The 23,940-nt window shown below is 38.8% G+C and overlaps 1 protein-coding gene across 2 annotated transcripts in view; it reads right to left on the reverse strand.

Moving 5' to 3' along the window:
* Positions 1-16,223: 16,223 nt before the first annotated feature.
* Positions 16,224-23,940, reverse strand: part of SERPINB7 (serpin family B member 7) — a 59,039-nt gene continuing 51,322 nt past the window's right edge. For both annotated transcript variants that reach the window (XM_012465370.2, XM_012465371.2), the window contains exons 6-8: positions 23,101-23,243; positions 20,839-20,985; positions 16,224-17,354 (exon numbers count right to left, since the gene is read on the reverse strand). In XM_012465370.2, the coding sequence (XP_012320793.2) occupies positions 16,956-17,354; positions 20,839-20,985; positions 23,101-23,243 (689 nt within the window). In that variant the 3' untranslated portion in view covers positions 16,224-16,955. The remainder of the gene's footprint in view (positions 17,355-20,838; positions 20,986-23,100; positions 23,244-23,940) is intronic.

Raw genomic sequence — 23,940 nt, forward strand, 5'->3', positions numbered from 1 at the left:
GCACAAGACAAAAGGGGATTGAGGTGTCTCACATGGCAGGAGCAGGAGCAGGGGCAAGGGAGAGAGACAGGGGAGGTGCTACTCACTTTTAAACAATCAGATCTCATGAGAATTCACTCACTGTCATGAGAATAGCACCAAAGGGATGCTGCTAATCCATTCATGAGAAACTCCCTCCCTGATCCAATCACTTCCCACCAGGCTGCACCCCCAAAACTGGGGATTACAATTCTACATGAGATTTTGTGGAGACACAGATCCAAACCACACCATAAACCAAGAAAGATTTATGCTTCAGTTGGGTCTGCATGAAATATGATCAAAATTGTTACAAACTAGCGCCTGAAAGTTAGAATCTTAAACCCTTTTATATTTTATATGAAACAAAATGCATGAACAAAATATATTTTATATTCTATATTAGCATGTATTTATCTATCTGTAACATCTTTCTCATTTTCCCACAGTTTTGATAGCATAGGCAATTCTAGAGTAGATTAAATAAAGACAGAAAGAAAATGTTTCCACTTTATTTATGGAAACATGTTTTATTTTAACTTACCAGGAGAAACGGATGAGCTGCTTCTGCAATAATTCCACTTGCCATGTGGACTTGATTGCAGCTGGACTTATTTATTTCAGAGAGGAATAGACTCCTGTATCTTGATCACTTAAGATAGAGTTAGAAAATACTTAAAACTGGGAATTGTGGTATCCAGTACTTTAGTATTAACTGAAGTTGACAAAGAAATAGTAATTTCAGTATTTGTTCATCTTTATTTTATATGGAAAGTATTTATTCAGAAACAAAAACTCTATTTTTACTCTTGGCAAGAACACATTTTAAATTTACCTATAATTTCAAGCATTTCTTGGTGAGCTAAAATGAACATGCTTGATAGCACAGTGCCTTAGTTGTTATATAAAGATCTATTCCTTCTTGTTAAGTAGCATGTCTTATTTTGGTTGTGGTCTGTTATTTGGGACACCTTCTGGGCACTAAAAACAGAGGTTGGGAAGACTGAGGGTGATAGAAGGTGGTAAACCTGGAGTCTTTTGGCCTTACTGTGAATTTCATTCAGCAGTTCTGCTTTGTTTCTGAAAGAGACTATACCCATTTTACAGGTGACCCGCCTGCTAGCTCCTCTCTCTATATTGTCTATTGCTGTTATTTCTCATTACCTGACTTCATTTCCAGTTTGCAATAAGAAACTTAAATTCTTGCTTTTCTCCAAAATGTGTAGCCTGACAATCTGCGTGAACGTGGAGAGCAGGCGTCAGAGCAGCGTGTTACGATCACAGAGGAGTAAGAGGCAACTTGGCGCATCCATGCCCTAGTCAGAATTCATCCTATCTTCCCCACCAGCCAGCCCAGAGCAAACAATACTGACCTATTCATTTTAGTACAGTTGACATCAGGAAAATGTATTTGCTGTGTGTTTTCATACATAAGAATTATGTGCAATAAAATTTGGTCTTAGCAGCCCCACCATGGATGATAAAAGCCCACATCTTTTATGAAGCGACAGATGGCTGTAGACCAATGAAGGTATACATTATGTATTTCTCCCCAAAATTAGCATATATCAATAGAACTCACAAAGTCAAAGCATCTTTAGATAGTTACAATTTCAAAATATGACATATTCATCTCTTTGTGGTTAACATTCCCATATTCACCTATATTTTTTAATCCTTGCATTTGTTGAGCACTCACTATGATCTAGAAACCGTGTGAAGCACTTCTACCCTCTGGATGGCTTTTAGGATTGCATTATGAAATGTCTGTGAGAATAATCTCTCTTTTGCACTTACGGCTCATGGGAGATAATAGCTCTTTTTCTTCAAGACACATTGTGTCCAACTTAACTATTTGAGTCTTTTACTTTGTCCCTTCTTATTTCCAAATCTCAATGTGATTAATTCTTTTAAAGAAGCATAGTAGGAGTTTGAGTGTATATATCTACATTCGAGATGCAAAGAATGTATGGAACAACTACTGTTTATTTCCATAAACATTTCATCCTCATGGACTGAAGACGGACTGCTGTAATAGAAGTAAAAATGAAAGCAGGAACAATTACCTGTGCATTTGAAGAACAGAAGTTCTTGTTAATTCATCCAGGTGGAGCACCTGCAATGGAAAACAAAGGACTATTTTCAAAGGCTTTGCCAATGTGATGTCAAAAGACCATAGCAGACCATTTTCTTGCTATAAATGTTACACTTTTTACATGTTTATGAACTTCCTATTATTCATTCCACCTGTCTTTTTTCTGTTTCTTACTTGTGTTCCTCATTTTAAAAAATCATATTATTTTTAAAGAAGAAAGGTGAGTTTGAAAACAAAATCATTGAAGTGCTCTTAGGCAGTGTTCTGAGTGTTAGAAAGTTAAGATCAGACATAGGCATTAACTCATACGTTGGTATATTCACCGTTATAACCCTTGTGTTAGAAAGCAAACTGAAAGTTTAAAAAGTGTTTTAAAATCAATTCAGGCTTGCTTATTTGTGTTTCACGTTGATCTCAAAATTATATGCTGTGTATAAAAAAACAGGATGCAAGAAAAAGTACTTGCTGTATTATTCCATTTATTTGAAATTTTAGAAAAGGGAACCCAATCTATAATGATATAGAAAAAGCAAACAGGTTTAAAAAGGTGTTTTAAAACCAGTTCAGGCTTGCTTATTTGTGTTTCACTTAAATTTGTCCATCTGTGCTTTACCAGTTGCAAATCATAGTAGGAACCTCATAAATATTTGCTGAGTGAAGGATGAATGAACATTGTATGGATAAATGAACGCATTGTAATATCATTTGCAGGCAGTTAATATCATTGATTATTCCCTGACCATATACAAATAATGACTTGAATTCACATGATAGGTAATTATTTTCAGGTTACCTTCACAAATATTACCTGATTTACTGTGCTCAGTATCCCTTTGACACCAGTAGCTTGTATTATTTTTCTTCACAACTATTAACATGTTTCCTGTAGTACTGTAGTCACAAGGCAACTTGATACGGTTTGGATCTCTGTCCCCAGTCAGATCTCATGTCAATTGTAATCCCCAGTGTTGGAGACTGGGCCTGGTGAGAGGTCATTGGCTCGGTCATGGGGGTGGATTTTCCCCTTTGGTTTCATTCTTGTGATGGAGTTCTCTTGAAATCTGATTGTTTAAAAGTGTGTGGCCCCTTCCCCTTCCCTCTCTCTTCCTCCTTCGCCTTCCACCATAATTGAAGCCAAGGGGATGCTGCCATGCTTCCTGTACATGTGAGCCAGTTAAACCTCTTTTTTAATATACATTGCCCAGTCTCAGGTATTTCTTTATAGCAATGTGAGAATGGACTAATACACAGCTACTTGGATTACTTGAGGTATAATCATAATTTCCTAAGGTCTCTATCAGAGAACAGCCAATACAAAAAAACTGCAAATCTCTCCAAATATTTAAAGGCTGAGTGCCTTTACCATGTTTTGTTTGGTTCTCAAGAATAGAAATGGAATACACAGGCAGAAGATACAGGACAGATCTAATAACCGATATTAAACAAACATGGAAGAGAGCTTGTTGTGCATGCGTCTTTGAAGAACAAGAAAATTATAATGGAGCAATGATTATAGAGAGTTAGACTCTAGCTCAATGTGAGGAACAACTTTCTAACTTTTAGAGCTGTCTGAATGGTTTTGAAAGGCTCCTAAGTGTCAGAAGACACACCACTGCTCCATAATCTCGGCAATGCATGAATGGTGCCCCCTGGTGTTGCTTCCATCATCATCATCATCATCCTCCTCCTCCTCACCATCACCGTCATCTTCTCCATCACCATCATCATCAAAAGAAAAGTGCAATTATTAAGCCTCCAATTCTAAGCATTTGGCTCAAACTTTGAATGCTTTAAGGCAGAATCATTAAGAGGAAAAGTATGAGAATTATTTCTCCATTTTGTATGGGAAGCAGAGAAGGAAAAGTTAGAATTATTTGGTTCTGTTCTTACTCAGTCTGCTTGGCTGTCAGAGAGATAAAGAATTATTTCCACTCCAGACTGTCTCCTGACTTGCACAGGCCACATCGTATCTCTGGTTGCAAAACCTGAGGCAGCGCGAGTGTAGCCTTGTTCCACTAGTTAATTATTCCCTCTAAAATAAAGCAGAGAGATGATTAAGGCAAATTGAAAGATCCCTACTAAGAAATATTTCCTCCACTCACCTGAAATTCTCAACTGAGTTGCACCACTATTTGCCCTTAGAAGTGTAATTGTTTAGACTGTAAATCCTTTCATTAGATAATAAGCCTCTTGGGGACAGAAGCCTTGTGAAATATTCTTTATGTGATCTATAGTCATCTGTTTATTAACCCAGCAATTATTTAGTCAACAGGTAAAAATAGTTTTTTTTTTTTAAAGGCTCCTAAGTGCTGGATGCTAGAGACACTGGTCATTTACTGTGCACAGAGTACAAGTTAGCACAATCCCGAGCATTTTATTTATTCTTTTCATCTGACTTGAGTTACCCACTTGTGTCTTAAAACACATAAATTTCAGTCCATCTGGCACCTAGACAGTGTTTTGAGAAAACAGAACACATAAGATTGAGTAGAAGAGAGGAGATTAAAAGGGCCTGAATTTTGGAAAGTATTTTGGAATGCCGACGTGGAGCAGGATGGCTTTTGGTAGCTAAGAATGTACAGGAGTGGATGAAGGTGGTGACTCCCAATTTTCCACGAGCCAGGTTGGCCTCGTTGAGTGTGTCTCCTCCTTCCAGTGTCAGCTATCCCTTCTTCTACTGCTCCACAGAAGAGAGCTATGGACACTCTTATCTTTTACACCCTTTTTTGAAGAGGAAATTTCCTAGGAACTTTAGGTGAGAGTGGACATTCCCTTGTGTCTACAGAGTCCAGCATCTATAAAATCTCCAAACCATGGCAATATTTGAAATTGCAACCTGATTGTCTTGTCTAGACAAGACTGAAAGTGTGATGTGATGCACCTTCTCCATGTGAGATGCACTGTTGCCTCTGGCTCCAAACAGTCCCACAGCCAGAAGAGACAGGAGAGTCAAGGGACAAAAGAAGAGATTCTCAGTTGTGTGGCCAGAGCTCATTTCTCCAAGGACATCAAAGCAGAATTTGTTCATTTGCTGCACAGAAAGAGCCTCTTCCTCTACCTGAATCTGTAATACAAAGGCAAACATCAAAAATACAACAAAAATACAAATTGAAACACCACTATTTCACAGTTTATTTCAAATTAGGGCAATAATTACTTTTATTTTCTCAACATAAGTGCTCAAAGAGGGGCTTTTGGAAAGCAAGCCAAAATAATGCAGAATTTATAACCAAATGCATTTCTAACGCTGCCATTTTCTAATTTTATGGCCACTTACCTAAGATCTCCTGGCCTGTATTCCTTCTTCTGGAAAAGTGCTTCAATAACAGCTTCCTTGTAGGATTAGTGCAATGACTAAACCATGGGATGTTTACGGTGTTTTCAGGACAGTGCCTGCAAATGGTGGTCAAGTATGGTCATTTTGTTATGATTGCTGTTGTTATTGTTAGCTTAGTTTAGTTCCTTTTGTCAGGGTAACAACAAAAAGGCAATGTTATGATCCCAACAGACACATGACCTCACTGCATCTTGCAGAAGTACACAAAGGAGCTGAAGGAGAGAGTAAGCATGCACCAGCCAAAGCTCTGTTTCCCATTGGAAATACATCTCAAAGTGCACATCCTTTCCCAGTGGGCTGGCAGTGCCATCAACATAAATAAAGGACTTTACTCTTTTATCCATGTTTTTAAGGTGGGTAAAAGTATAACTAAGCATATTATCATCCTATAGAAAGATGATTATTCTATTTTCTTCTTTGGAGTCGTCTTCAAATGTTTACTGAGAGACAGAGCTTCCTGTTCTAAGGTTTTTGGAACTGGCAGAGCTCACCTGGGCTTAATGCCTTTCTCAAGTGGTTGCTCATGGCCACACCAGGGTTTTGGAACTCAGTATCTTTAAAGGAGCTAACACAAAGCCATGTAAGAGAATCCCAGGAAGAACATTCCTTCATTCCTGCCTTCCTTCCTCCAGTCACTAAATCCTCCCTTGCATTGGGCACTGTCTGGAGGAATAAGGCTAGAGAGTAACTCGAGAAGGTCAGCATTACTCCTGCTGCCTGGTGCCTGTACTGAAGTCAGTTGCTGTTGGAATCAGGTAACGGGAGCCCATGTACTGTGTCTGCATCTCTGTTCCTTGCTGCTGTGTCAAAGAACCACGGTGGGGTCAATGGCCTCTTGGGATTTGTGCTGGGACTAAGATGAGGGGAGACCCTAGGGTGCACCTGCTCTACTGTGTGGACTCTGTCCTTTCAGGACCCTGAGACACTATGAGTGAATGTCTCTTTAAGAAGGAGCCACATTTTGTATAACATTTAAGGAGGCACTAACACTCAAGGTCAAATGAGTACAGGGCTGGCACCTGAGAATCAGTGTCTCCTTAAGTTTTGCACCTTAGCAGCTTCCTTTGCCTTATGCTATTCCTGGCCCTGCTTGAGACACCTGTCAGGGCTTTGGATACAGCAGATAGCAAGTCTTTTGGTGGCTGTATTGTTGTCTTATATCACGCCACAGATGCTTCAGAGGGCTCCTGAAGTATCAGAATTAAAGTGATTCTGCCCTCTGCTGTTGATGCAAATGGAGCACTTCAGTTAAGCAAAGTAGTCTGAGGAAAATGCATTGTTTATCCTGCAGGTTTCATAATGAGAAGGCACTCATTATTAAAAGATTCCTTTAAAAAAAATGGGAAAAGGAAAACTTGTGGTTTTTGGGTTTGGATGAGAATATTAATGGGAAAGTCATAATCCTTTTTTCTGAAAGATTTAATTTATGTTGTGTCTTGGCCAGCATCCAGAGGCCCCGCAGCAATTCTCTCAGCCTAGGGATGTGGTTCCAATAAAGCTGCCTTAAGAATTCCTACACAGACAAGAGTCAGCTTAAATAATTTGATTGGATGCAGGTTGACGTTTCACAGAGACCAGAAATTTTACCCCTTGTTTGGAAAGCTAACAGTCTCGTCACGTCAACACAGAAATAAAAGCCTGTAAGACACCATGTGTCTCTGTTTTCTAGTTGCCCCAGGACTAGAATATCATACAACTGGGGAGAAATGGGAGAGGGGAAAAAGTGGGGGTCAGATGTGGTTCAAGCCACAAGAAAATAGAAATAAAGGTAAAGGCATGGCCCTATTTCTAAGAGCTTGCGAGATGCTGACTTACTGGTTTTTCCCCCACTCAACTGTTTGAGAAACTGGTCCCCTGGTAACTCATATGGATCATTCAAATCAGACCCACAGAACCCAAGGAGCATTTTTTCTCTGCTGAAGGGAAGATCAGTTGAAATGCCCAATCATGGGTCCTTATAATGGAAAGCTTAAATCAGACAAACTTGAGTTCCAATATAAAATTTGTCTTTTGCTATGTATGTAGTAACTTATTTAACTTTTGTGTCCCTGTATGCATAAACTAGGGATTACAGAAGATGGCTTACACTTTTGCAGTGCTTGTTAAATGTGACTATGAATAGAAAGTCTCAAGAGAAAAGTCACTCAATAAAGTAATCTTCTTTGCCCTTCTAAGAAATATAGACTTAACTCAAAGAGGAGTCACGGATTTGAAACAAAAAGTATCATCCCCAAAATTCTACAAATGGAGAAACTGAAGGAAGCTTAGGAGGGCTACCTGACTTACTCAAGTCCACACATCTAGAAAACATCAAAGTCAGAATTAAGAGCCAATTTTCCTCTAATTTTCCAGCACCGTTCCCTCTAATTTGACAGATAGGGACATAACCTAGAAAAAGAGAATCTAGGAGGGAGGGGACAAAATGGCCAACTGAACCCAGCCAGGAAGCACTGCTCCCACTAAGAGTGAACAAAACACCAACACACTTTGAGGAGATCTCTGAAGTGACAATACCAAGACTTGAGAGAGGGAAAGATGCAGACACCAAGCCTGAAGAGGGAGGGGGAATCCTGTGTGACGTTGCTGAATTCTAGGGCTAATTTCTAGCCCTTAGCGGCTTCTAGGGAAGGGGTGAGTATAGGGATGGAGGGGCATCCCACTCTTGCCACGGACCTCTGGGAAATTAGCTACAAGAGATCTCACGCTTCTCATAAATATTTGATCTGGCAGAAGGATCTCCCCGGAGAGCAGGCAGAGACCCAGCTCCAGCCTGGGCAGAATCCAGGGACTTTTGCACATGTTGCAGCTGTAGCAGCATGCTCTCAGGGGTGCCTATCCTCCAGGGCACCCCATCTCCCTATGAGTAGCTCTAGCCCCAGCTGATTGCAGGGCCAAAAAAGAGTGGGGCTGGTTTCTCAGCAGGACTGGGGTACTTACTTCTGTTCTGCAGGCTCTCATGCCTGACAGGGTCTCCCAGGGACACTGACACTGCCTGGCCACTCCCACAGAAGCATGTGCACAACACGGCCTCCATGCTCAGTATGAGTGCTTTACTAGCGGCTCCACCTGAGTGGAGGGCTGCAGTGTGCAGTTCAGGAGTGCCAAGCAGAGATCTATGACTAGCACTCAATTGGAGGAGGACACCTTCACTTTCAGAACACTGTGATGGGTGAGACTCAGGGGTTTGCAGGCTGGTATGGGAACAAGTCCTTCATGACATATGAAAAGATTTAGACAGCCACTGACTGGGAAATAATAATGCTGGGAAACTTCAATACCCCACTGACTCTGTTAGACCAATAATTGACATAGAAAACTAACAAATAAATTCTGGACTTGAGCTTGATGCTCAATCAATTGGACCTAACAGACATGCACAGAATACTTCACCAATCAACCACAGACTACACATTCTTCTCATATGCACACAGAACATATTCTAAGATTGACAACATGCTTGGTCATAAAGCAAGTCTCAATAAATTAAAAAAAAAAACAAATTATACCAAGCACGATCTCAGACCACAGTGCATTAAAAACAGAAATCAACATTAAGAAGGTCTTTCAAATGTACATATATACATGAAAATTAACTTGCTTCTGAATAACTCTTTTAAGACAGAAATCAATCAAAAAAATTGTTTGAAATTAATGAAAATAGAGACACAACTTACCAATATCTTTGGAATGCAGCTAAAGCAGGTTTAATAGGAAAGGTTATAGCACTAAAATGCATACATCAAGAATTTAGAAAGATCTCAAATTAACAAACTAAATTTGCACTTAGAGGACATAGAGAAAAAACAAAACCCAAAGCTAACCAAAGAAAAGAAATAACTAAAAATATAGAGAAACTGAATGAACTGAGATGCAAAAATCCATACAGAAGATCAATAAAACCAAGAATTGGTTTTTTGAAAGAATACATAAGATTGATAGACAATTAGCTAGATTAACACAATGAAGTTGAAAAAGTACAACCAGAAATGACTAAGATGACATTACAACTGATCTTACAGAAATACCAAAGATCCTCAGGGACTATTGTAAATGACCCTATGCATGCAAAATAGAAAATCTAGAGGAAATCAGTACATTCCTGGAAACACGCAATCTCTCAAGATTGAATCAAGAAGAAAGTGAAAACTTCAACAGACCAATAACAAGTTCTGAAATTGAATCAGTAATAAAAAACTACCAAATAAAAATCGCCCTGCAACAGATAGATTCACAGCCAAATTCTATCATATGTACAAAGAAGAACTGGTACCAATTTTTCTGAAACTATTCCCAAAAATTAATGAGGAGGGGCTCCTCCATAATTCATCCTATGAAGATAGCATCACCCTGATAGCAAAACCTGGCAGAGATACAATGAAAAAGAAAATATGCCATCATCTCTGATGAATATAGGCACAAAAATCTTCAACGAAACATTAGCAACCCAAATCCAGCAACACATCAAGAAGTTAATACAACACAATCAAGTAGACTTTATTCCTGGGATGCAACGCTGGTTGAGCATACACAAATCAATAAATATGATTCATCAGAATTACGGCAAAAACAAATAAATCCATTAAAAGTGGTCAAAGGACATGGACGGTTCACAAAAGAAGACAAATGGCCAACAAACATGAAAAAAATGTTAATTATCACAAATCATCAGAGAAATGCAAATCAAAACCACAACGAGATACCATCTCACACCAGTCAGAATGGCTACTATTAAAAAGTCAAAAAATAACAGATGCTGGTGAGGCTGCAGAGAAAAGGAAACGCTTATACACTGTTGGTGGGAATGTAAATTAGTCCAGCCACTGTAGAAAGCATGATCAAGATTTCTCAAAGAGCTTAAAACAGAGCAACCATTACCCAGCCATCCCATTACTGGATATATAGTCAAAGGAAAAGAAATTGTACTACCGAGAAGACACATGCACTCAAATATTCATCACAGTGCTATTCACAACAGCAAAAACATGGAATCAACAAAGATGACCAGCAACAGAGGACTGGATAAAGAAAACATGGTACATATACACCACAGAATCCTACACAGCTATGAAAAAAACAAAATCATGTCCTTTGCAGCACCACGGATTCAGCTGGAGGCCATTATTCTAAGTAAATTAACCCAGAAACAGAAAACCAAGTATCATATGTTCTAACTTATAAGTGGGCACTAAACATTGAATACACATGGACATGGATGGGAACAACAGACATTGGGGATTTCCAGGGGTGGTTGGGAGAAGGGGAGAATAAGCTGAAAAATGACCTGTTGAGTACTACGCTCACCACCTGAGTGATGGGATCCATACCCCCAACCTCAGCACCGTGCAACATATCCATGTGACATAACCGTACATGTACCCTCTAAATCTAAAATAAAAGTTGAAGAGAAAAAAGAGAGAATCTAGATTTTGGTACTGCATGGTACAATTTCCCCTTTAGGTGTGTGTAAGCATTTACAAAATTACTCCTTCAGTCTTGGTTTTATCATCCTTTAAATCTTCACCTTAACCTGAAAATGAAGATTGGCAACAGGAAGAGCTCGCTATAATATTGGAAACCATGACATCAACAAGCTCATTCCGTAGCTGGAAAGGGAACTACACGGCATTCTCATAAATTTGCCTCCTCTCCACACTTACAGCCCCCCACACCATGGTGCTTCATGTTGCCCTTTTCCTGTGGTTACGACTGAATATTTTATCCTGTATGAAATCATCACCAGTTACAAAAATCACCTCAAAGAAAATACAGCTTAGTGTTCACATTTTTACCTCATCTTCAGCTTGGCCCGAGTTCTGCTTGGTGAGCCCAGAGTTCATCTGAAATACACAGTTACATCAGCACTCAACTGGCTCCTCGCTTGTCTTCTTAGAATTTGGTTCCCCAAGTCTTTTTTCCTTGCATTGTGAAGTGATTGAAAGTATTAACGCAATAGGGTAAAGCACGAGCAGCTGATGCATACATTGTGAGACACACAGTTTCCCTGGGTCAACGCAGTGGCCCAAAAGATGTTGAAGAATATTAATGAAACATCTAATGTCATGCATTTTACACAATAAATCAAATGTTATTTTATAATTATAAAATGCATTGGGTGTTAAAAAGTTAAAAATTAAATGTGATACACACACAATACGTTATGTACACCTCTGACTATGACAATAAATTACTGGTGTTTAAAAGCCAGAGAGGAAGCACTTTATCTGCTCTGGCTGGTGATGTTACAGTTGTTTAAAGATTGCTAAGTTGAATCTTGAGGACCCTTTTACTCCACATTCATTCAGTCATTCACAAAGTCCCAATCAGTCAGGCCGCCTCCCGAATCTGTCACCTTCATTCACTGTTTGCAAATCCCAAGACCCACCTTCTGGATTAGGCCACCATCACTTTGTACGTGGACCACTGGCCAGTTCTCCCTGTCAAGTCTCATAACACTCTAGCCCCGTGCCCACAAATCAGCAAACACAGCCCTTCAGAAACTCAAACCAGAGAGTGTCACTCCCCTCCTTAGAGCCCTTCAATGCCTTTGCAGTCATCTTAGAGCCACAGCAAACTCTTCATCCTAATGTCCAAGGCCCTTTGTGGCCTGCTTGCTGCCCCTCCCAGCCTGCCTCTCACTGCTCTTCTGCCCTCTACATCCTGTACTTGCAGGAGTTTGAGGAGCCTGTGGTCTCTCACTATGGGTCCTGGATCATGCTGCTGCATCTACTGGAAACCTCTCTCCTTCTCCTCCCATTCCTCCTATTCCTACTCATTGCTCCACATCTGAGCCACAGTATCCCTTCCTCCAGGAAGTCTTCCCAAACTTCAGGACTGGTGTAGAAACCTCTGCTTCACACGTCCGCAGCTCCTCTGTCCTCACTCACCACACTTATCTCACTGCTATGTCTGTGGAAATTGTGACAGCTCTTCTAGCCTAAGACTAAGACTCTTAGTCACAATGAATAGTATCGTCTGAAGAGGCACAACTGTGGGGTGGGGGGTGTATAATCTAAAATAGATTGTTTTTAAAAATATCTAGAAAGAATTTGTGTTCCCTCCACACTTCCCTTTCCATGCTGATCACTTTTTCTTTTCTTTTCAATGAACTGATAATATTGCATTATGTTATTTTGCTTTGTTTAAATTATACATCATTCATTAAGAGTCAAACAATTTGTAAATGTTTAGTCACTTTAGTTTCACTAAAGCCTTCTTATATTTCAAGGACAATGATATTCTTGTTTTGGCTCACAATGCTACAGGCAAGAAATAAAGAGTATCAAGGAATATCCAGCCATGCAATTAAGTTTTGTTAACTAGGCTGTTACCTGTTTTATTAGGTGAGACTTCTGTGGATTTCTCTTTTGAAGGTGCTGCTGGTATCTAAGAGGAGGTATACGTTTATGAATACTTTTCTAACCATGGGTCTTCACACATTCTAGGGTTGTCTGTGGGAATAGAAATGAAACATTAGTGTCAAGAAATGTTCAAATGATTAAAGATAACGTGTACTGTCTCTCCCTGGATAGGCAGCATCAATCCGTCAGTGAAGTGGTCTATAATGTGCTACAGATCACAAAGGGAGCAGAAGCTGTCTCTAGTCTCAGTGAGTTTATACTTAAGAGTTTATTATTTAGAAAGTTTACAATCTTATTCTTGCTAGATAAACGCTCAGAAAGATTATTATAAATAATATCAAGCCAAGGGAAATTACCTCAATGTCTGAATGACCCAAACATGGGAACACATAGCCATTATGGACTCGTCCAAGTTTGTAAGAGGTGTGGTGTTCCAGGAAAATCTGAGATCATCAGCGATGCTTGATCAGTCAGTAGGAATGCCAGGGAAGAGCCATGTGACGTTCTGGGGCATAAGATGAGAGGACTCTGAGCACAGATGAGGCACAAGTAAGATTTGTAATGAAGTCCACAACAGCATGTTATAATGGAAAGAGCACACATGACCCTGGGAAATTGCCTCGCCTCTCTGAACACTATTTTTCTTATGAAATGGGAATAACAATAATAATCATAGTAACTCTCACCTCACAAATTATAATGACAGTTGAGATGAAGCCTGGGAATGTGTTTTATAAGTGATGAAGCAGGAATGGCACCGAAGAAAATGATGGTGAAGATGATGACAGTAATGCTCCACGTGGGCATTGAGAGGTCAGTGAAACACACTTCTTCCAACCCCTGTAGTAACAGAAGATCCAGTAGTGCTTCTTCCCCCACCTTAGAGACCAAGATTGTGCCTCGTATGGGCTTTGGCATGTAACTAGCAGAACATAGCAAGTTCCCAGGAGCCCCTCGTGGAGGTGGGAATTAGGGCTGGACTGCACCTGTACTCTGACTTTGTTCCTTTCTTAGGACTCTAAAGGAATTTTTTTCATTTAGAATGAGAAAGGGATATCTACTATATGCCATTTTCTGTCCTTAAAGAGTTTATAATCTAGCAAAACACCACACCACACACACACACACACACACACACACACACACACACACACACGTAGACGTGCACAGACACAAACAACAAGGCAAGAAATCTGAACACAGATCTCATGCAAGGATTCACAGTGTGTTCTTGGAGTCCAGCTGAGTGGAAATCTGTACAGAGAACATGAACATGGCCAGGTTTTTGAACAATTAAATAAGTCTTATTAAACAAGGATAGAGAGAGCTTCCCAGCCAGATGGGACAAGCTGAGCAACGTGAAAATAGTGGATTTGGTTTCCAAATAGTACAGGGTACCTTCAGGTTAGAGTCTTTGGCAGGGAGTGTCAAAACTAATAGGAAAAGGAAGATAGGGTAACATTGTGGGAAGGCTTTGAATGTTGTGCTAGAAAGTTAGACTCTATCCTGAGGGGGTGAAGAGCTGTCAGGGTTTTGTAAGAATATGAACTTGATCTGATCTGTGTTTTAGGTAGAAAACTGGCATTTATAGATGAAAACATAGAATATCTCCACAACTTCACATTTAAAAGTGAGAGAGAAGAGTCAAAAAACACAGGTAGACCAGATATGAGACCAATCCAGAGAAGAAATGCAGCCTAAACAAGGTCACTGTTGATGAAAAAGAAGAGAGGAAAGAGTCATTTTCATGGTAACACCAATAAACAGTTCCAATGTGAAAAAGAAGAAAGATACAAGGATTGTCTTGATGTTTCATGCCTGGGTTTTAGACAATGGACCAAAATGAGCACCAAAGACTGTGTAACAAACTCAAGGGAATGGGCATGTGTTTCCTCTTAGATGTGCTTAGTTTCAGTCTAGGACATTCAGGTGGATTTATCAGGAGGCAATTGTGAATCAAGATGAAGTTAAGCGTATAGATAGTTGTCACCAGCAATTATCGAAGCCATGTGACTGGATGGAATTATATATAGAAAGAATTTTTAAAAAGAGAACACTGCAAATACCTGTGGTTGATAAACAGACCCCGAAAGATGAAAAATCATCTTTGTATAAAAAGGAATCCATTATAAGATCAGCAACAGGGCCTTATACTAAAGTGGTCTCTATGCTCTTCTTTCCAACTCAGATCAAGTTCTTGAAACTAATGACTTTATTTACTCTAAAGATATACTGAGTGCTTACCATATGTCAAGTATTGCTCTGGGATTTTGAGGATACAAAAAACAAATCAGACATGAATCCTGTCCCGGGAAGCATAAACTTTAATGGTAAGAGAGGAGCTGAACAGATGTTACCTTCGCTACCATTGAACCTGATATTTGACAACATGCAACAGAAAAGATCGATGATTCCACAAGTACCACAGTTTCAGAAGCTGTTTCAAGCTTGTGAAAGTTTCCCTAAACTAAAGTCTAGATCATGACTACACAATATAGCCGTTCTCTGATTAAGTTGAGATCCTTAAACATGAGGTGGACATTTGGGCAGGACCAACCAACCAAACTTGCAGTGAAAGTTTGCTTTTAGTTTTTCTATAATGCTATGGTGTGAATGTTTGTGGTCTCCCCAAGTCCATATGTCGATACCTAACCCCTAACACAATATGGCCACCATCCGAATGCATGTTCCCTTCACCTATCTCCTGAGGTCATGTTTTGAATGGTAGCAGATGGGAATGGTAATCAGAAAAATCAATTCCTCCCTTAAAACATGTCACTGCATACCAGTTAAATTTACTCTCCATAAATATGCCTGAAAGGCATAATAGTTCAGTTGCTGCAGGTTAGTGGTTAAATTATTTTGGTCAAGAGATTTCCCACATATTTCAAGTCATGTCAGATTTACTCATTCATATCATATTCTTAGATTCCACAATATTTGTTGAAAATGAGGTATCTGCCAGGTCTGGTATTAAGCACTGCAGAGCCATGCAATAGGCTGACATTGATTTATATAGTTCCTATTCAGGTAAAAGTCTTTTGTGATGAAAATATTATTCAATGGACTTGTTGTTTACAAACTCATAAGTAAGTTCAGCATGGTCTACTGATTCTCAATTTATTTTTATTCTGTTTATAAAATTACAGATGGCTTACTATAAATATTTATATATACAAAAAATTTTCCTTCATGAATTTAAATCCTAGTATTTAAAACTAGTTCATCAGTCTACATATCTGTATAAGCAATTTTATGTGTAATAAATGAGCCACATTGAATCAAATCAAACATATTGAAAAAGAATTTTTGCTTGTTTGCTTACTTGCTTGGATGCTTGCTTCTCCTAGAAAATAAAAAAAGCCCTAGTTGTCTTACAGTTGGTCAGAAGAAAACAATCACACTGTACAGGTATTTATATTTTTTTATTCTGATAAATAGAGAAAAAACTTAGAAACTACACAGCATATGAAATATGATACTGTAAATAACAACTACCAACAGTTAAAAGATCTTTAATATTTGAAAAAAACTATATACATATTAAGTCTTATCAAAGAAAGGCCAAAATATGTCAGTTGAAAGCATTAATGAAATATTTTGGTTGGTACACAATCTCAATTCCATATTTTTTACCATCTAGATTATGCGTTGATTTAAAATCAAATGTATGAAGGTAAATTAATATCTTCATAGGTCAACAATGAAAGTTTATCCTTCACACTTATTTCTAGGAAGCAGCTGGGCTTATTTCCTGGATTGTTTACAATGAAGCTAGAATATCTGCCATAACTGTAGAGTTTCAAAAAGGATCCCTAGGCCTACTTCTACATTCTCCTTACTAGTTGAGCACTCTCCATAATTTCCAGATGGGCCATGGGGAAGAATGGTAGAAATGAGTGTGGGAAGAAAGACAATGAAATTAGAAATGAGTGAAGCACAGGGCGGTAGAATGCTAAGAGCAGGGATCAGGATAGTCAACCAGGTGTCTAGGAAGGGTCAAGCCAACAGTGTCATCTGCTGACCAATGTTAGGAAGAAATCAACTCAAAGGAAATACCACATATTTCCAATTAAACTCAAATCTATTGACTTGTGGTGGTTATTTGATGTTGCGGGGACTGCTGTAATAGAAACCAAATGGATTTTCAAGGGCAAGAGACTTTGCCACTGAATAAGATGATGTCATCCTTCCTGATGACAAATAGGAATGGGTGGTCGGCTCTAAACAGCGTGGACTCAGGGAGCTGCTTTTCTACAATGTTACTTCCTGTGGCAGCAGAAGCCTCAGTGCCCTCCTCAGTGACCTCTATGTAAGATTTGTGCATCAGTCTTGATATGTACAGACGACCCCCTGAAGCAATCCCAGATAAATCTGCTCTGGATTCATCAAAGATATCCTTCAGCCCTAGGGCCCTCAGATGGTGTTTCATTTCATAATTCTTCTCTATCTTGAACTGAGGAAAAAATACCTCAACATACTTAGAGGTCATTCTCCTTGGATTGGTCCATTCCATTAGACTCTGGAAGGTCAGTTTGTTTTCAATCTGTAAAAATAATTCAAAGATAATTCGGAATCATATGGTTGAGTGATAGATGAAACAATAGCTACAAAGATACATAGTTTTCTATAATTATTCCTTCCTGGATATTTGTGTTCAAGTACATTAATGGGTCTTGGGAAGTCTTGAAACAGAACATGATTAAAATGAATAGTCCAAGTACTATTTAACAAATCCCATATTTAATTTGCTCTGCCATGAGAAGGCATGATTTATTTGCACCTCAAGGCAATTCCACTCTCTGCTCATCCATGAACAGATACAGCCAAAATGGAGCAATAGACAAGCGAAGGAACCTGGGAATTTGAAACCATCAGAAGGAGAAAGGAGCCCAGTGGTCATTTAAATCAGTGTTTCCTAGCTGTCTCCTCATCAGGAAAGACAGATAAAATAATGTGTGCACAGCTCACTGAAGTAAACCAATGGAATCCCATGTGGCCTGAAGCAAGAAGCCCAGAGCTCCAGCCTCGTAGATTTGGGTGATTAATATCTCCCAGTACAGTTACCTTTACTGTCTGGGAGGCTTGTATTAAAATCAATTTCTTGCTCTCAACAGAGGAGACAACCAAAGCACAGAAGAATGTAGTTGGATATGCCCAGATGCGAAGCAACAACCCCAGTTACCCCGCTACAAGAGTCCATATCTCTCTCTCCAGCAACATTGCTGCCCACAAATGATTCACAAAGCCAATTCATCAGCTCTTGAATACTGAGAATTGATCATAAATTCCGGATTTAGAATGAGAATATTTTTCATAAACATGATTTAGAAATCTTATATAAAGACATTTCCTCTCAAATTCAGGCTCAACTTCAATCCTAAATTTAAAATATTAAATTTAACTTGTATTCTTATCAAGGACCTTTATTTATAAAATCAAATTTAGTCTAATTTGAATTTTCTGTGTTAATTATCCAGTTTTATGGTTAATCTGTAATAAATTTACCCAGTTGGAAATATTTTTCATTTAGTGCACTAAGTTCCAACTATCTCATTATCTGGTTATGAAGGATTATGCAGGTATTTAACATTGTATTGTATGTAGGTTTATAATAGTCAGATTTAAACATTATTAGGTAAATCTATTCCAGAAAAGGAAAATTCAGACAATGAGTGCAAGAACAAAACTGTATTGTTAGTTTGCTTTATCTGGGTTACTTTTTCTATTGCAGATTATTTCAAGTTAAAACAATTGCTGCATGCTAAAATCTGATTGTTATGAAGGTTGTCAAGTGAATTATAGATTTAATATGAGCACCAATATTTTATATGATCATACTTTAGATTTAATAGTACAATTCTTGCTTCTCATATCAAAAAAATAGATGAGGGCTGGGCGCGGTGGCTCACGCCTGTAATCCCAGCACTTTGGGAGGCCGAGGCGGGTGGATCACGAGGTCAAGAGATCGAGACCATCCTGGTCAACACGGTGAAACCCCGTCTCTACTAAAGATACAAAAAATTAGCTGGGCATGGTGGCGTGTGCCTGTAATCCCAGCTACTCAGGAGGCTGAGGCAGGAGAATTGCCTGAACCCAGGAGGTGGAGGTTGCGGTGAGCCGAGATCGCGCCATTGCACTCCAGCCTGGGTAACAAGAGCGAAACTCCGTCTCAAAAAAAAAAAATAGATGAAAACGTAATGAATGAAAGCTATTGCTAAAATTCAGTAATCTTTGTCTATGTAGATAGTGCCATTCCAAAGCTTTAAAGTCATGTCTTTTAATCATAATAATGCCCCTGGGATGGTAGACATGTCTATTTCTTTATATTCGTTATACTGTCCCATAATTCCACAGCAAACATTCATTATTTTCCAAGTCAAAACAAAACAAAAGCTTTTAAATGTAGTTGGAACTTTTCAGTGTAGCTGACATACATATATGTGTGTGCACATACATACACACTAATACACATATCTGTACATATGTATCTATCAGAAAAATTGACTAAATTCCAACAGCCTCCCTTCACCATCTCACGTGCTTGCTGTGAACATCAAACAAGATAATATAAATGAAGCTCAGAGCACATGGCCTGGGATGTAGTAGGTGCTCAATAAATTGTGCCTATTTTTCCTTTTTATTGAGAGAACAGAGAAGGAAGATGAGTCCAAGAATCTCAGATTGCAGATCAAACTCAAAGAGCCAAGTTCAGCTCTGAGATACAGTGGTGGTGTCTGGTTTGCATGGCCCCTGCCATCTTCCCATTGCACTGTGTTGGTCCATTTCTCCTGCCACATCAGTCACAAGGCAGTCCCTTAACTCTGCTTTTCATGTAAGACACAACAGCATGGAGTGATGAAACTGCCTTTGCAAAATTGTAACAGTAAGAAATCTGACACAGTTGATTCCATCTTGCTGCTATCTTCCAAGCTGTCGTTTGTCATTCTTTGGCATAGGCAAAGCTAACTTTGGAAAAAATTTAGTTTATAGTTTAAACTTAGAGCAAGGATCATAATAACCCTTCCCAAAACTAAACCACCTTTGTAAAGCTAATGAAAGACCACATGGTTATGGTTATGAGAGAAGCCTGATTTCTGCCAAGATGTAGTCATAGTAAATAATAACCAATCATTGTCATGGAGGCCATAAAATTTTTAACTCCCTCAATGACTCTTGTAGATAATATCACTATTGTAGAACCTAAGACTAGCCTTTTGAGATGTCTTTTCAGACTTTTACATTTCCGACACTAACTCCACTTGGAATCATGACTCATGACTCAACTATTCCTGTGGCCCTCACAGAGTCCAGAGGTGGACTCAGTGCACGAGGACAGTTTGACACACCCCTGTGATTGCATCCCCATCCAATCAACAGCACTTATTTCCTGGACTCCTGCCCACCAAACTATCCTTGAAAACTCCTAACCTCTGAACCATCAAGGAGACTGATTTGAGTAGTAGTAACCTTGTCTCCCATGTGGTATGGTCAGCCTTGCATCAATTAAACTCTCTTCACTACAATGCTGTGCCCTCAGTGAACTGATTTTGTCTGTGCAGCAAGCAGGGAGACCCTCTTGTGCAATTACAGTGAGAACATACATTTTAATTCTCAAAGGCTGAGGACTCTGGCATATCACACCTGCCTAAAGATGCTCAGTCTAGCAAAATTTCAGTAACACATTAAAGACTGTATTCATGGCCACACACCAAAAAGACCTAAACTCATGTCTTTTTAATTCCATAGCTGACGTTTGACAGGGTTCCAACTTGACCACTATTCAACTAAAATTATGCTGAACTGTATTAAGTCAATCTCATAATAATGGTGTCTGGCTCATAGCAGGTACTAATAATGGTGTCTGGCTCATAGTAGGTACTCCTTAAATATTTGTCAAATAAATTAATAAGTAGGTAAGTCTCTAATATCTCAACACCCTGAAATCTTACAGTTTATCAATGAAAATTGAATCAACAGTATCCTAAAAGTCTTATTTTCCAGTAGTGAAAATGACAGTCATAACTTACTTCAGAGAGGTCATTCTCAGGCAGCAGAACATACATGTTTATGCCACCATTATATCTGAGCTCAAGAACCTTCATAGACGGATTGTTAATAACAGACAAATTGAACTTCCGCTCCTGATGCATCATGGCCACTGCCTTCCCAGAACACTGAAAGTCAAGTCACAAAAAAATTGTTTATAATCCCACCTCGTTTTAGTTACTGACCAAATCCATTTAAGAATATTGTACTTGATCAATAAATTTTTGCTCACTTGAGCCTGCAGATTTTTTTCCTGACATGTTACCAATAGTGGTTGCATTGGTGCAAATCTTAGTGGTAAAGCAAATACTTCATGTTTGATTCTTTGAGTTTAAAATTTCCTGTGTGACCTTAGGTAAGTTACTTTGCCTGTCTGTGCCTCCATTTTCCCATGTACAGCAGGGACGACTATAATCATGATTAGTACATGATTGTTCTGAGGATATTGGGAATTGATATAGCTAGCACTTGGAACATTGCCTTGTACTTAGTATTTTAACTGAAAACGTCTATACAATAAGTAATGAAAAATTACCAAATAACATTAAAATGAAAAATGAATACTTTTTCTCTTCTCAGATGTAAAATATAGACTAGTACTAACAAAATCACACAATTTAAGATCAGGTGCAGTGGCTCATGCCTGTAATCCCAGCACTTTGGGAGGTCCAGGCAGGAGAATTATTTGAGCCCAGAAGCTCAAGACCAGCCTGAGCAACATAGTGAGACCTCACCTCTACTAAAAATGAAAATAAATAGCTGGGTGTGGTGGAACATGTCTGTAGTCCCAGCCACATTGGAGGCTGAGGTAGGATGATCACCTGAGCCCAAGAGGTCAAGGCTGCAGGAAGTAGTGATCCCACCACTGCACTCCAGCCTGGGCGACAGAGTGAGACCCTGTCTCAAAAAAAAAATACTCAATTTAAGAATGAGGTCTTGGAAAAATAAAAAGTCCTGCAAGATATTTGACAATGTCCCTTAAATTAACTAGGGCAAAAAAAAATAATAAGTAGCTTTTATCTTGAGAATATCATTTATAGATTTACAAACACTACTGAGATTCAATAAACTTTCTTGTAGTGATATTATGATCTGCAAACTCATCAACATTTCTGTAATATCTGCTTTTAGGACAAAACATTTTACATGGGAAGGACAGATAATTCTCTGTTCTTGAACCAAAGGTCCTTCTCTCTCTGCGAAGGTTTCCCTTTTTGACTTAGAGTCCAGTCCTCAGAAAGAACACACATGGAATCCACCTGCTTAGTGATACAGATCACAAAATTGAGCCTGATACGCATGGAGACTCGGATGTGATAGACAGGATGTCTCACTTCCATGTGGGGCAGGGAAAGAATCACATATCTGGGTTATGTTGGAGAGGTAATGTCACCAATTTTTAATATGATAGAACAAACATTGCCATCAGCGATCTAGATTCCATAGCATATTACATTACAAGCTGTCCGTTATAGCTACGTTATATTGGGTGTGTGGACCAGCAGGAAGAGTGTTTAAAACAATATTATATAGTAATGATTTTTAAAATAAAAAGAAATTAGGAAAAAAGAATAACACAGGAAACAGGAATGCAGCTTCCGTGAAGCAAGGGAGGAGCCCCAACATAATATTCCTGACTCCAAGGACTTTGTTGTTTCTGCTGTACTAAGATTACGGTGTACAAATTGATTTTTAAAACCCAAGAATATATGTTTTATGAAGGTTGGTAATAAGATGTTTTAGATCAAAAACAGAACTAAGTGAAGAAATACATACAGCTTATACTTGGAAACGCATAACTTTACAAAATACAACATTTCCCCTTGTAAAATAAAACACATTCCCTGCTGTGACTCAGGAAAATCATTAATGGTAAATGATTTTAAATGCAGACCCCACAGTTAAAATAATGAAAAATGAAAGATAAACTTTTGTCATTTTTTTCTTAAGGCCTCCAATTAAAATATCTTAAGATACATTCATACTTACCACTTCTTTCAATTTTGAATATATTTTAAAGGATACCAATTTATAAGATATCTTTTGTGGTTTTTCATAGTTTGTATGACAGGGAAAATAGAAAGCTTGCTTTATAAAGCAACTGACCATACTATATTAGTGATGCAAAAGAAGAAATGAGTTAAGAAACGGCGAACCCAGCATTTTCTATGTAAATATCACAGTCCTGTGAAATACTACTATTGGGGAAAAGTTCTGAGTTAAATAGGAGATTGACAACATACCTTGGGAGATTTGAAACGGCAATTTACAGTTTCACTCTTGGTGAAGGCTGATTGCCACTTGCCTTTGAAGTACACAGCATTCACCAGCACCATTACAGCAGATGAACTTATGCTCCCTTCACCAATCATGTTCCTGATTTTGCCTTTTCAAAAAGAAATGGAGGGAAAAAACGTTTATTTTAATATAATTTTAAATGACTTAAAAGACCATTAATTTGGTATGAAGTTTTTCTTCTAACCGCATAACACCTGTAAGAATATTAAGAACAACCTATGAGCAATTAATGTGCCCAGCACTTTCTAAGCCCTATAGGTGCAATCTTTGGTTTAATCTTCACATAATCCCTGTGAAGTACACTATTATTGTTTCCATTTCCTGTTAAGGAAGCTAAGGTACAAAGAGATAAAGACACACAACAAGAATGTGACAGCAATAGGATTCCAACCCAGGAAGACGACCCCAGAGTTCCTGCTCATAGGTACCAAAGTGCTTTTGCTCCATCGACTAGACCATCTTTTGTTACTACAGTACGTCATTCCATTGAAACGGTAATGCCCTCCTTCATTCCACGTTAATGAAATTTTTGCTGGCTGCTACGCACTATTCTGCACCCTTGAATTACAAATGTGAAAAACATAGCCTGTGCCACCACTGAGCTCCCAGTCCAGCACAGAAGACTCAACATCCAAAAAGCAGTTGTAACCCACCAGTAGCATAGAGGTCTGATCTCAGTGCACTGTGGGAGTAGCATAGAGGTCTGATCTCAGTGCACTGTGGGAGCACAGATTAAAGGCACCCAACTTCTGCTGTGGCTATCTGCTTTAGCTGAAGGACAGTTG

Source organism: Aotus nancymaae, unplaced genomic scaffold (genome assembly GCF_030222135.1).
Source record: "Aotus nancymaae isolate 86718 unplaced genomic scaffold, 86718_ANA_hifiasm-v0.15.2.pri h1tg000020l, whole genome shotgun sequence".
Lineage (NCBI taxonomy): Eukaryota > Metazoa > Chordata > Mammalia > Primates > Aotidae > Aotus > Aotus nancymaae.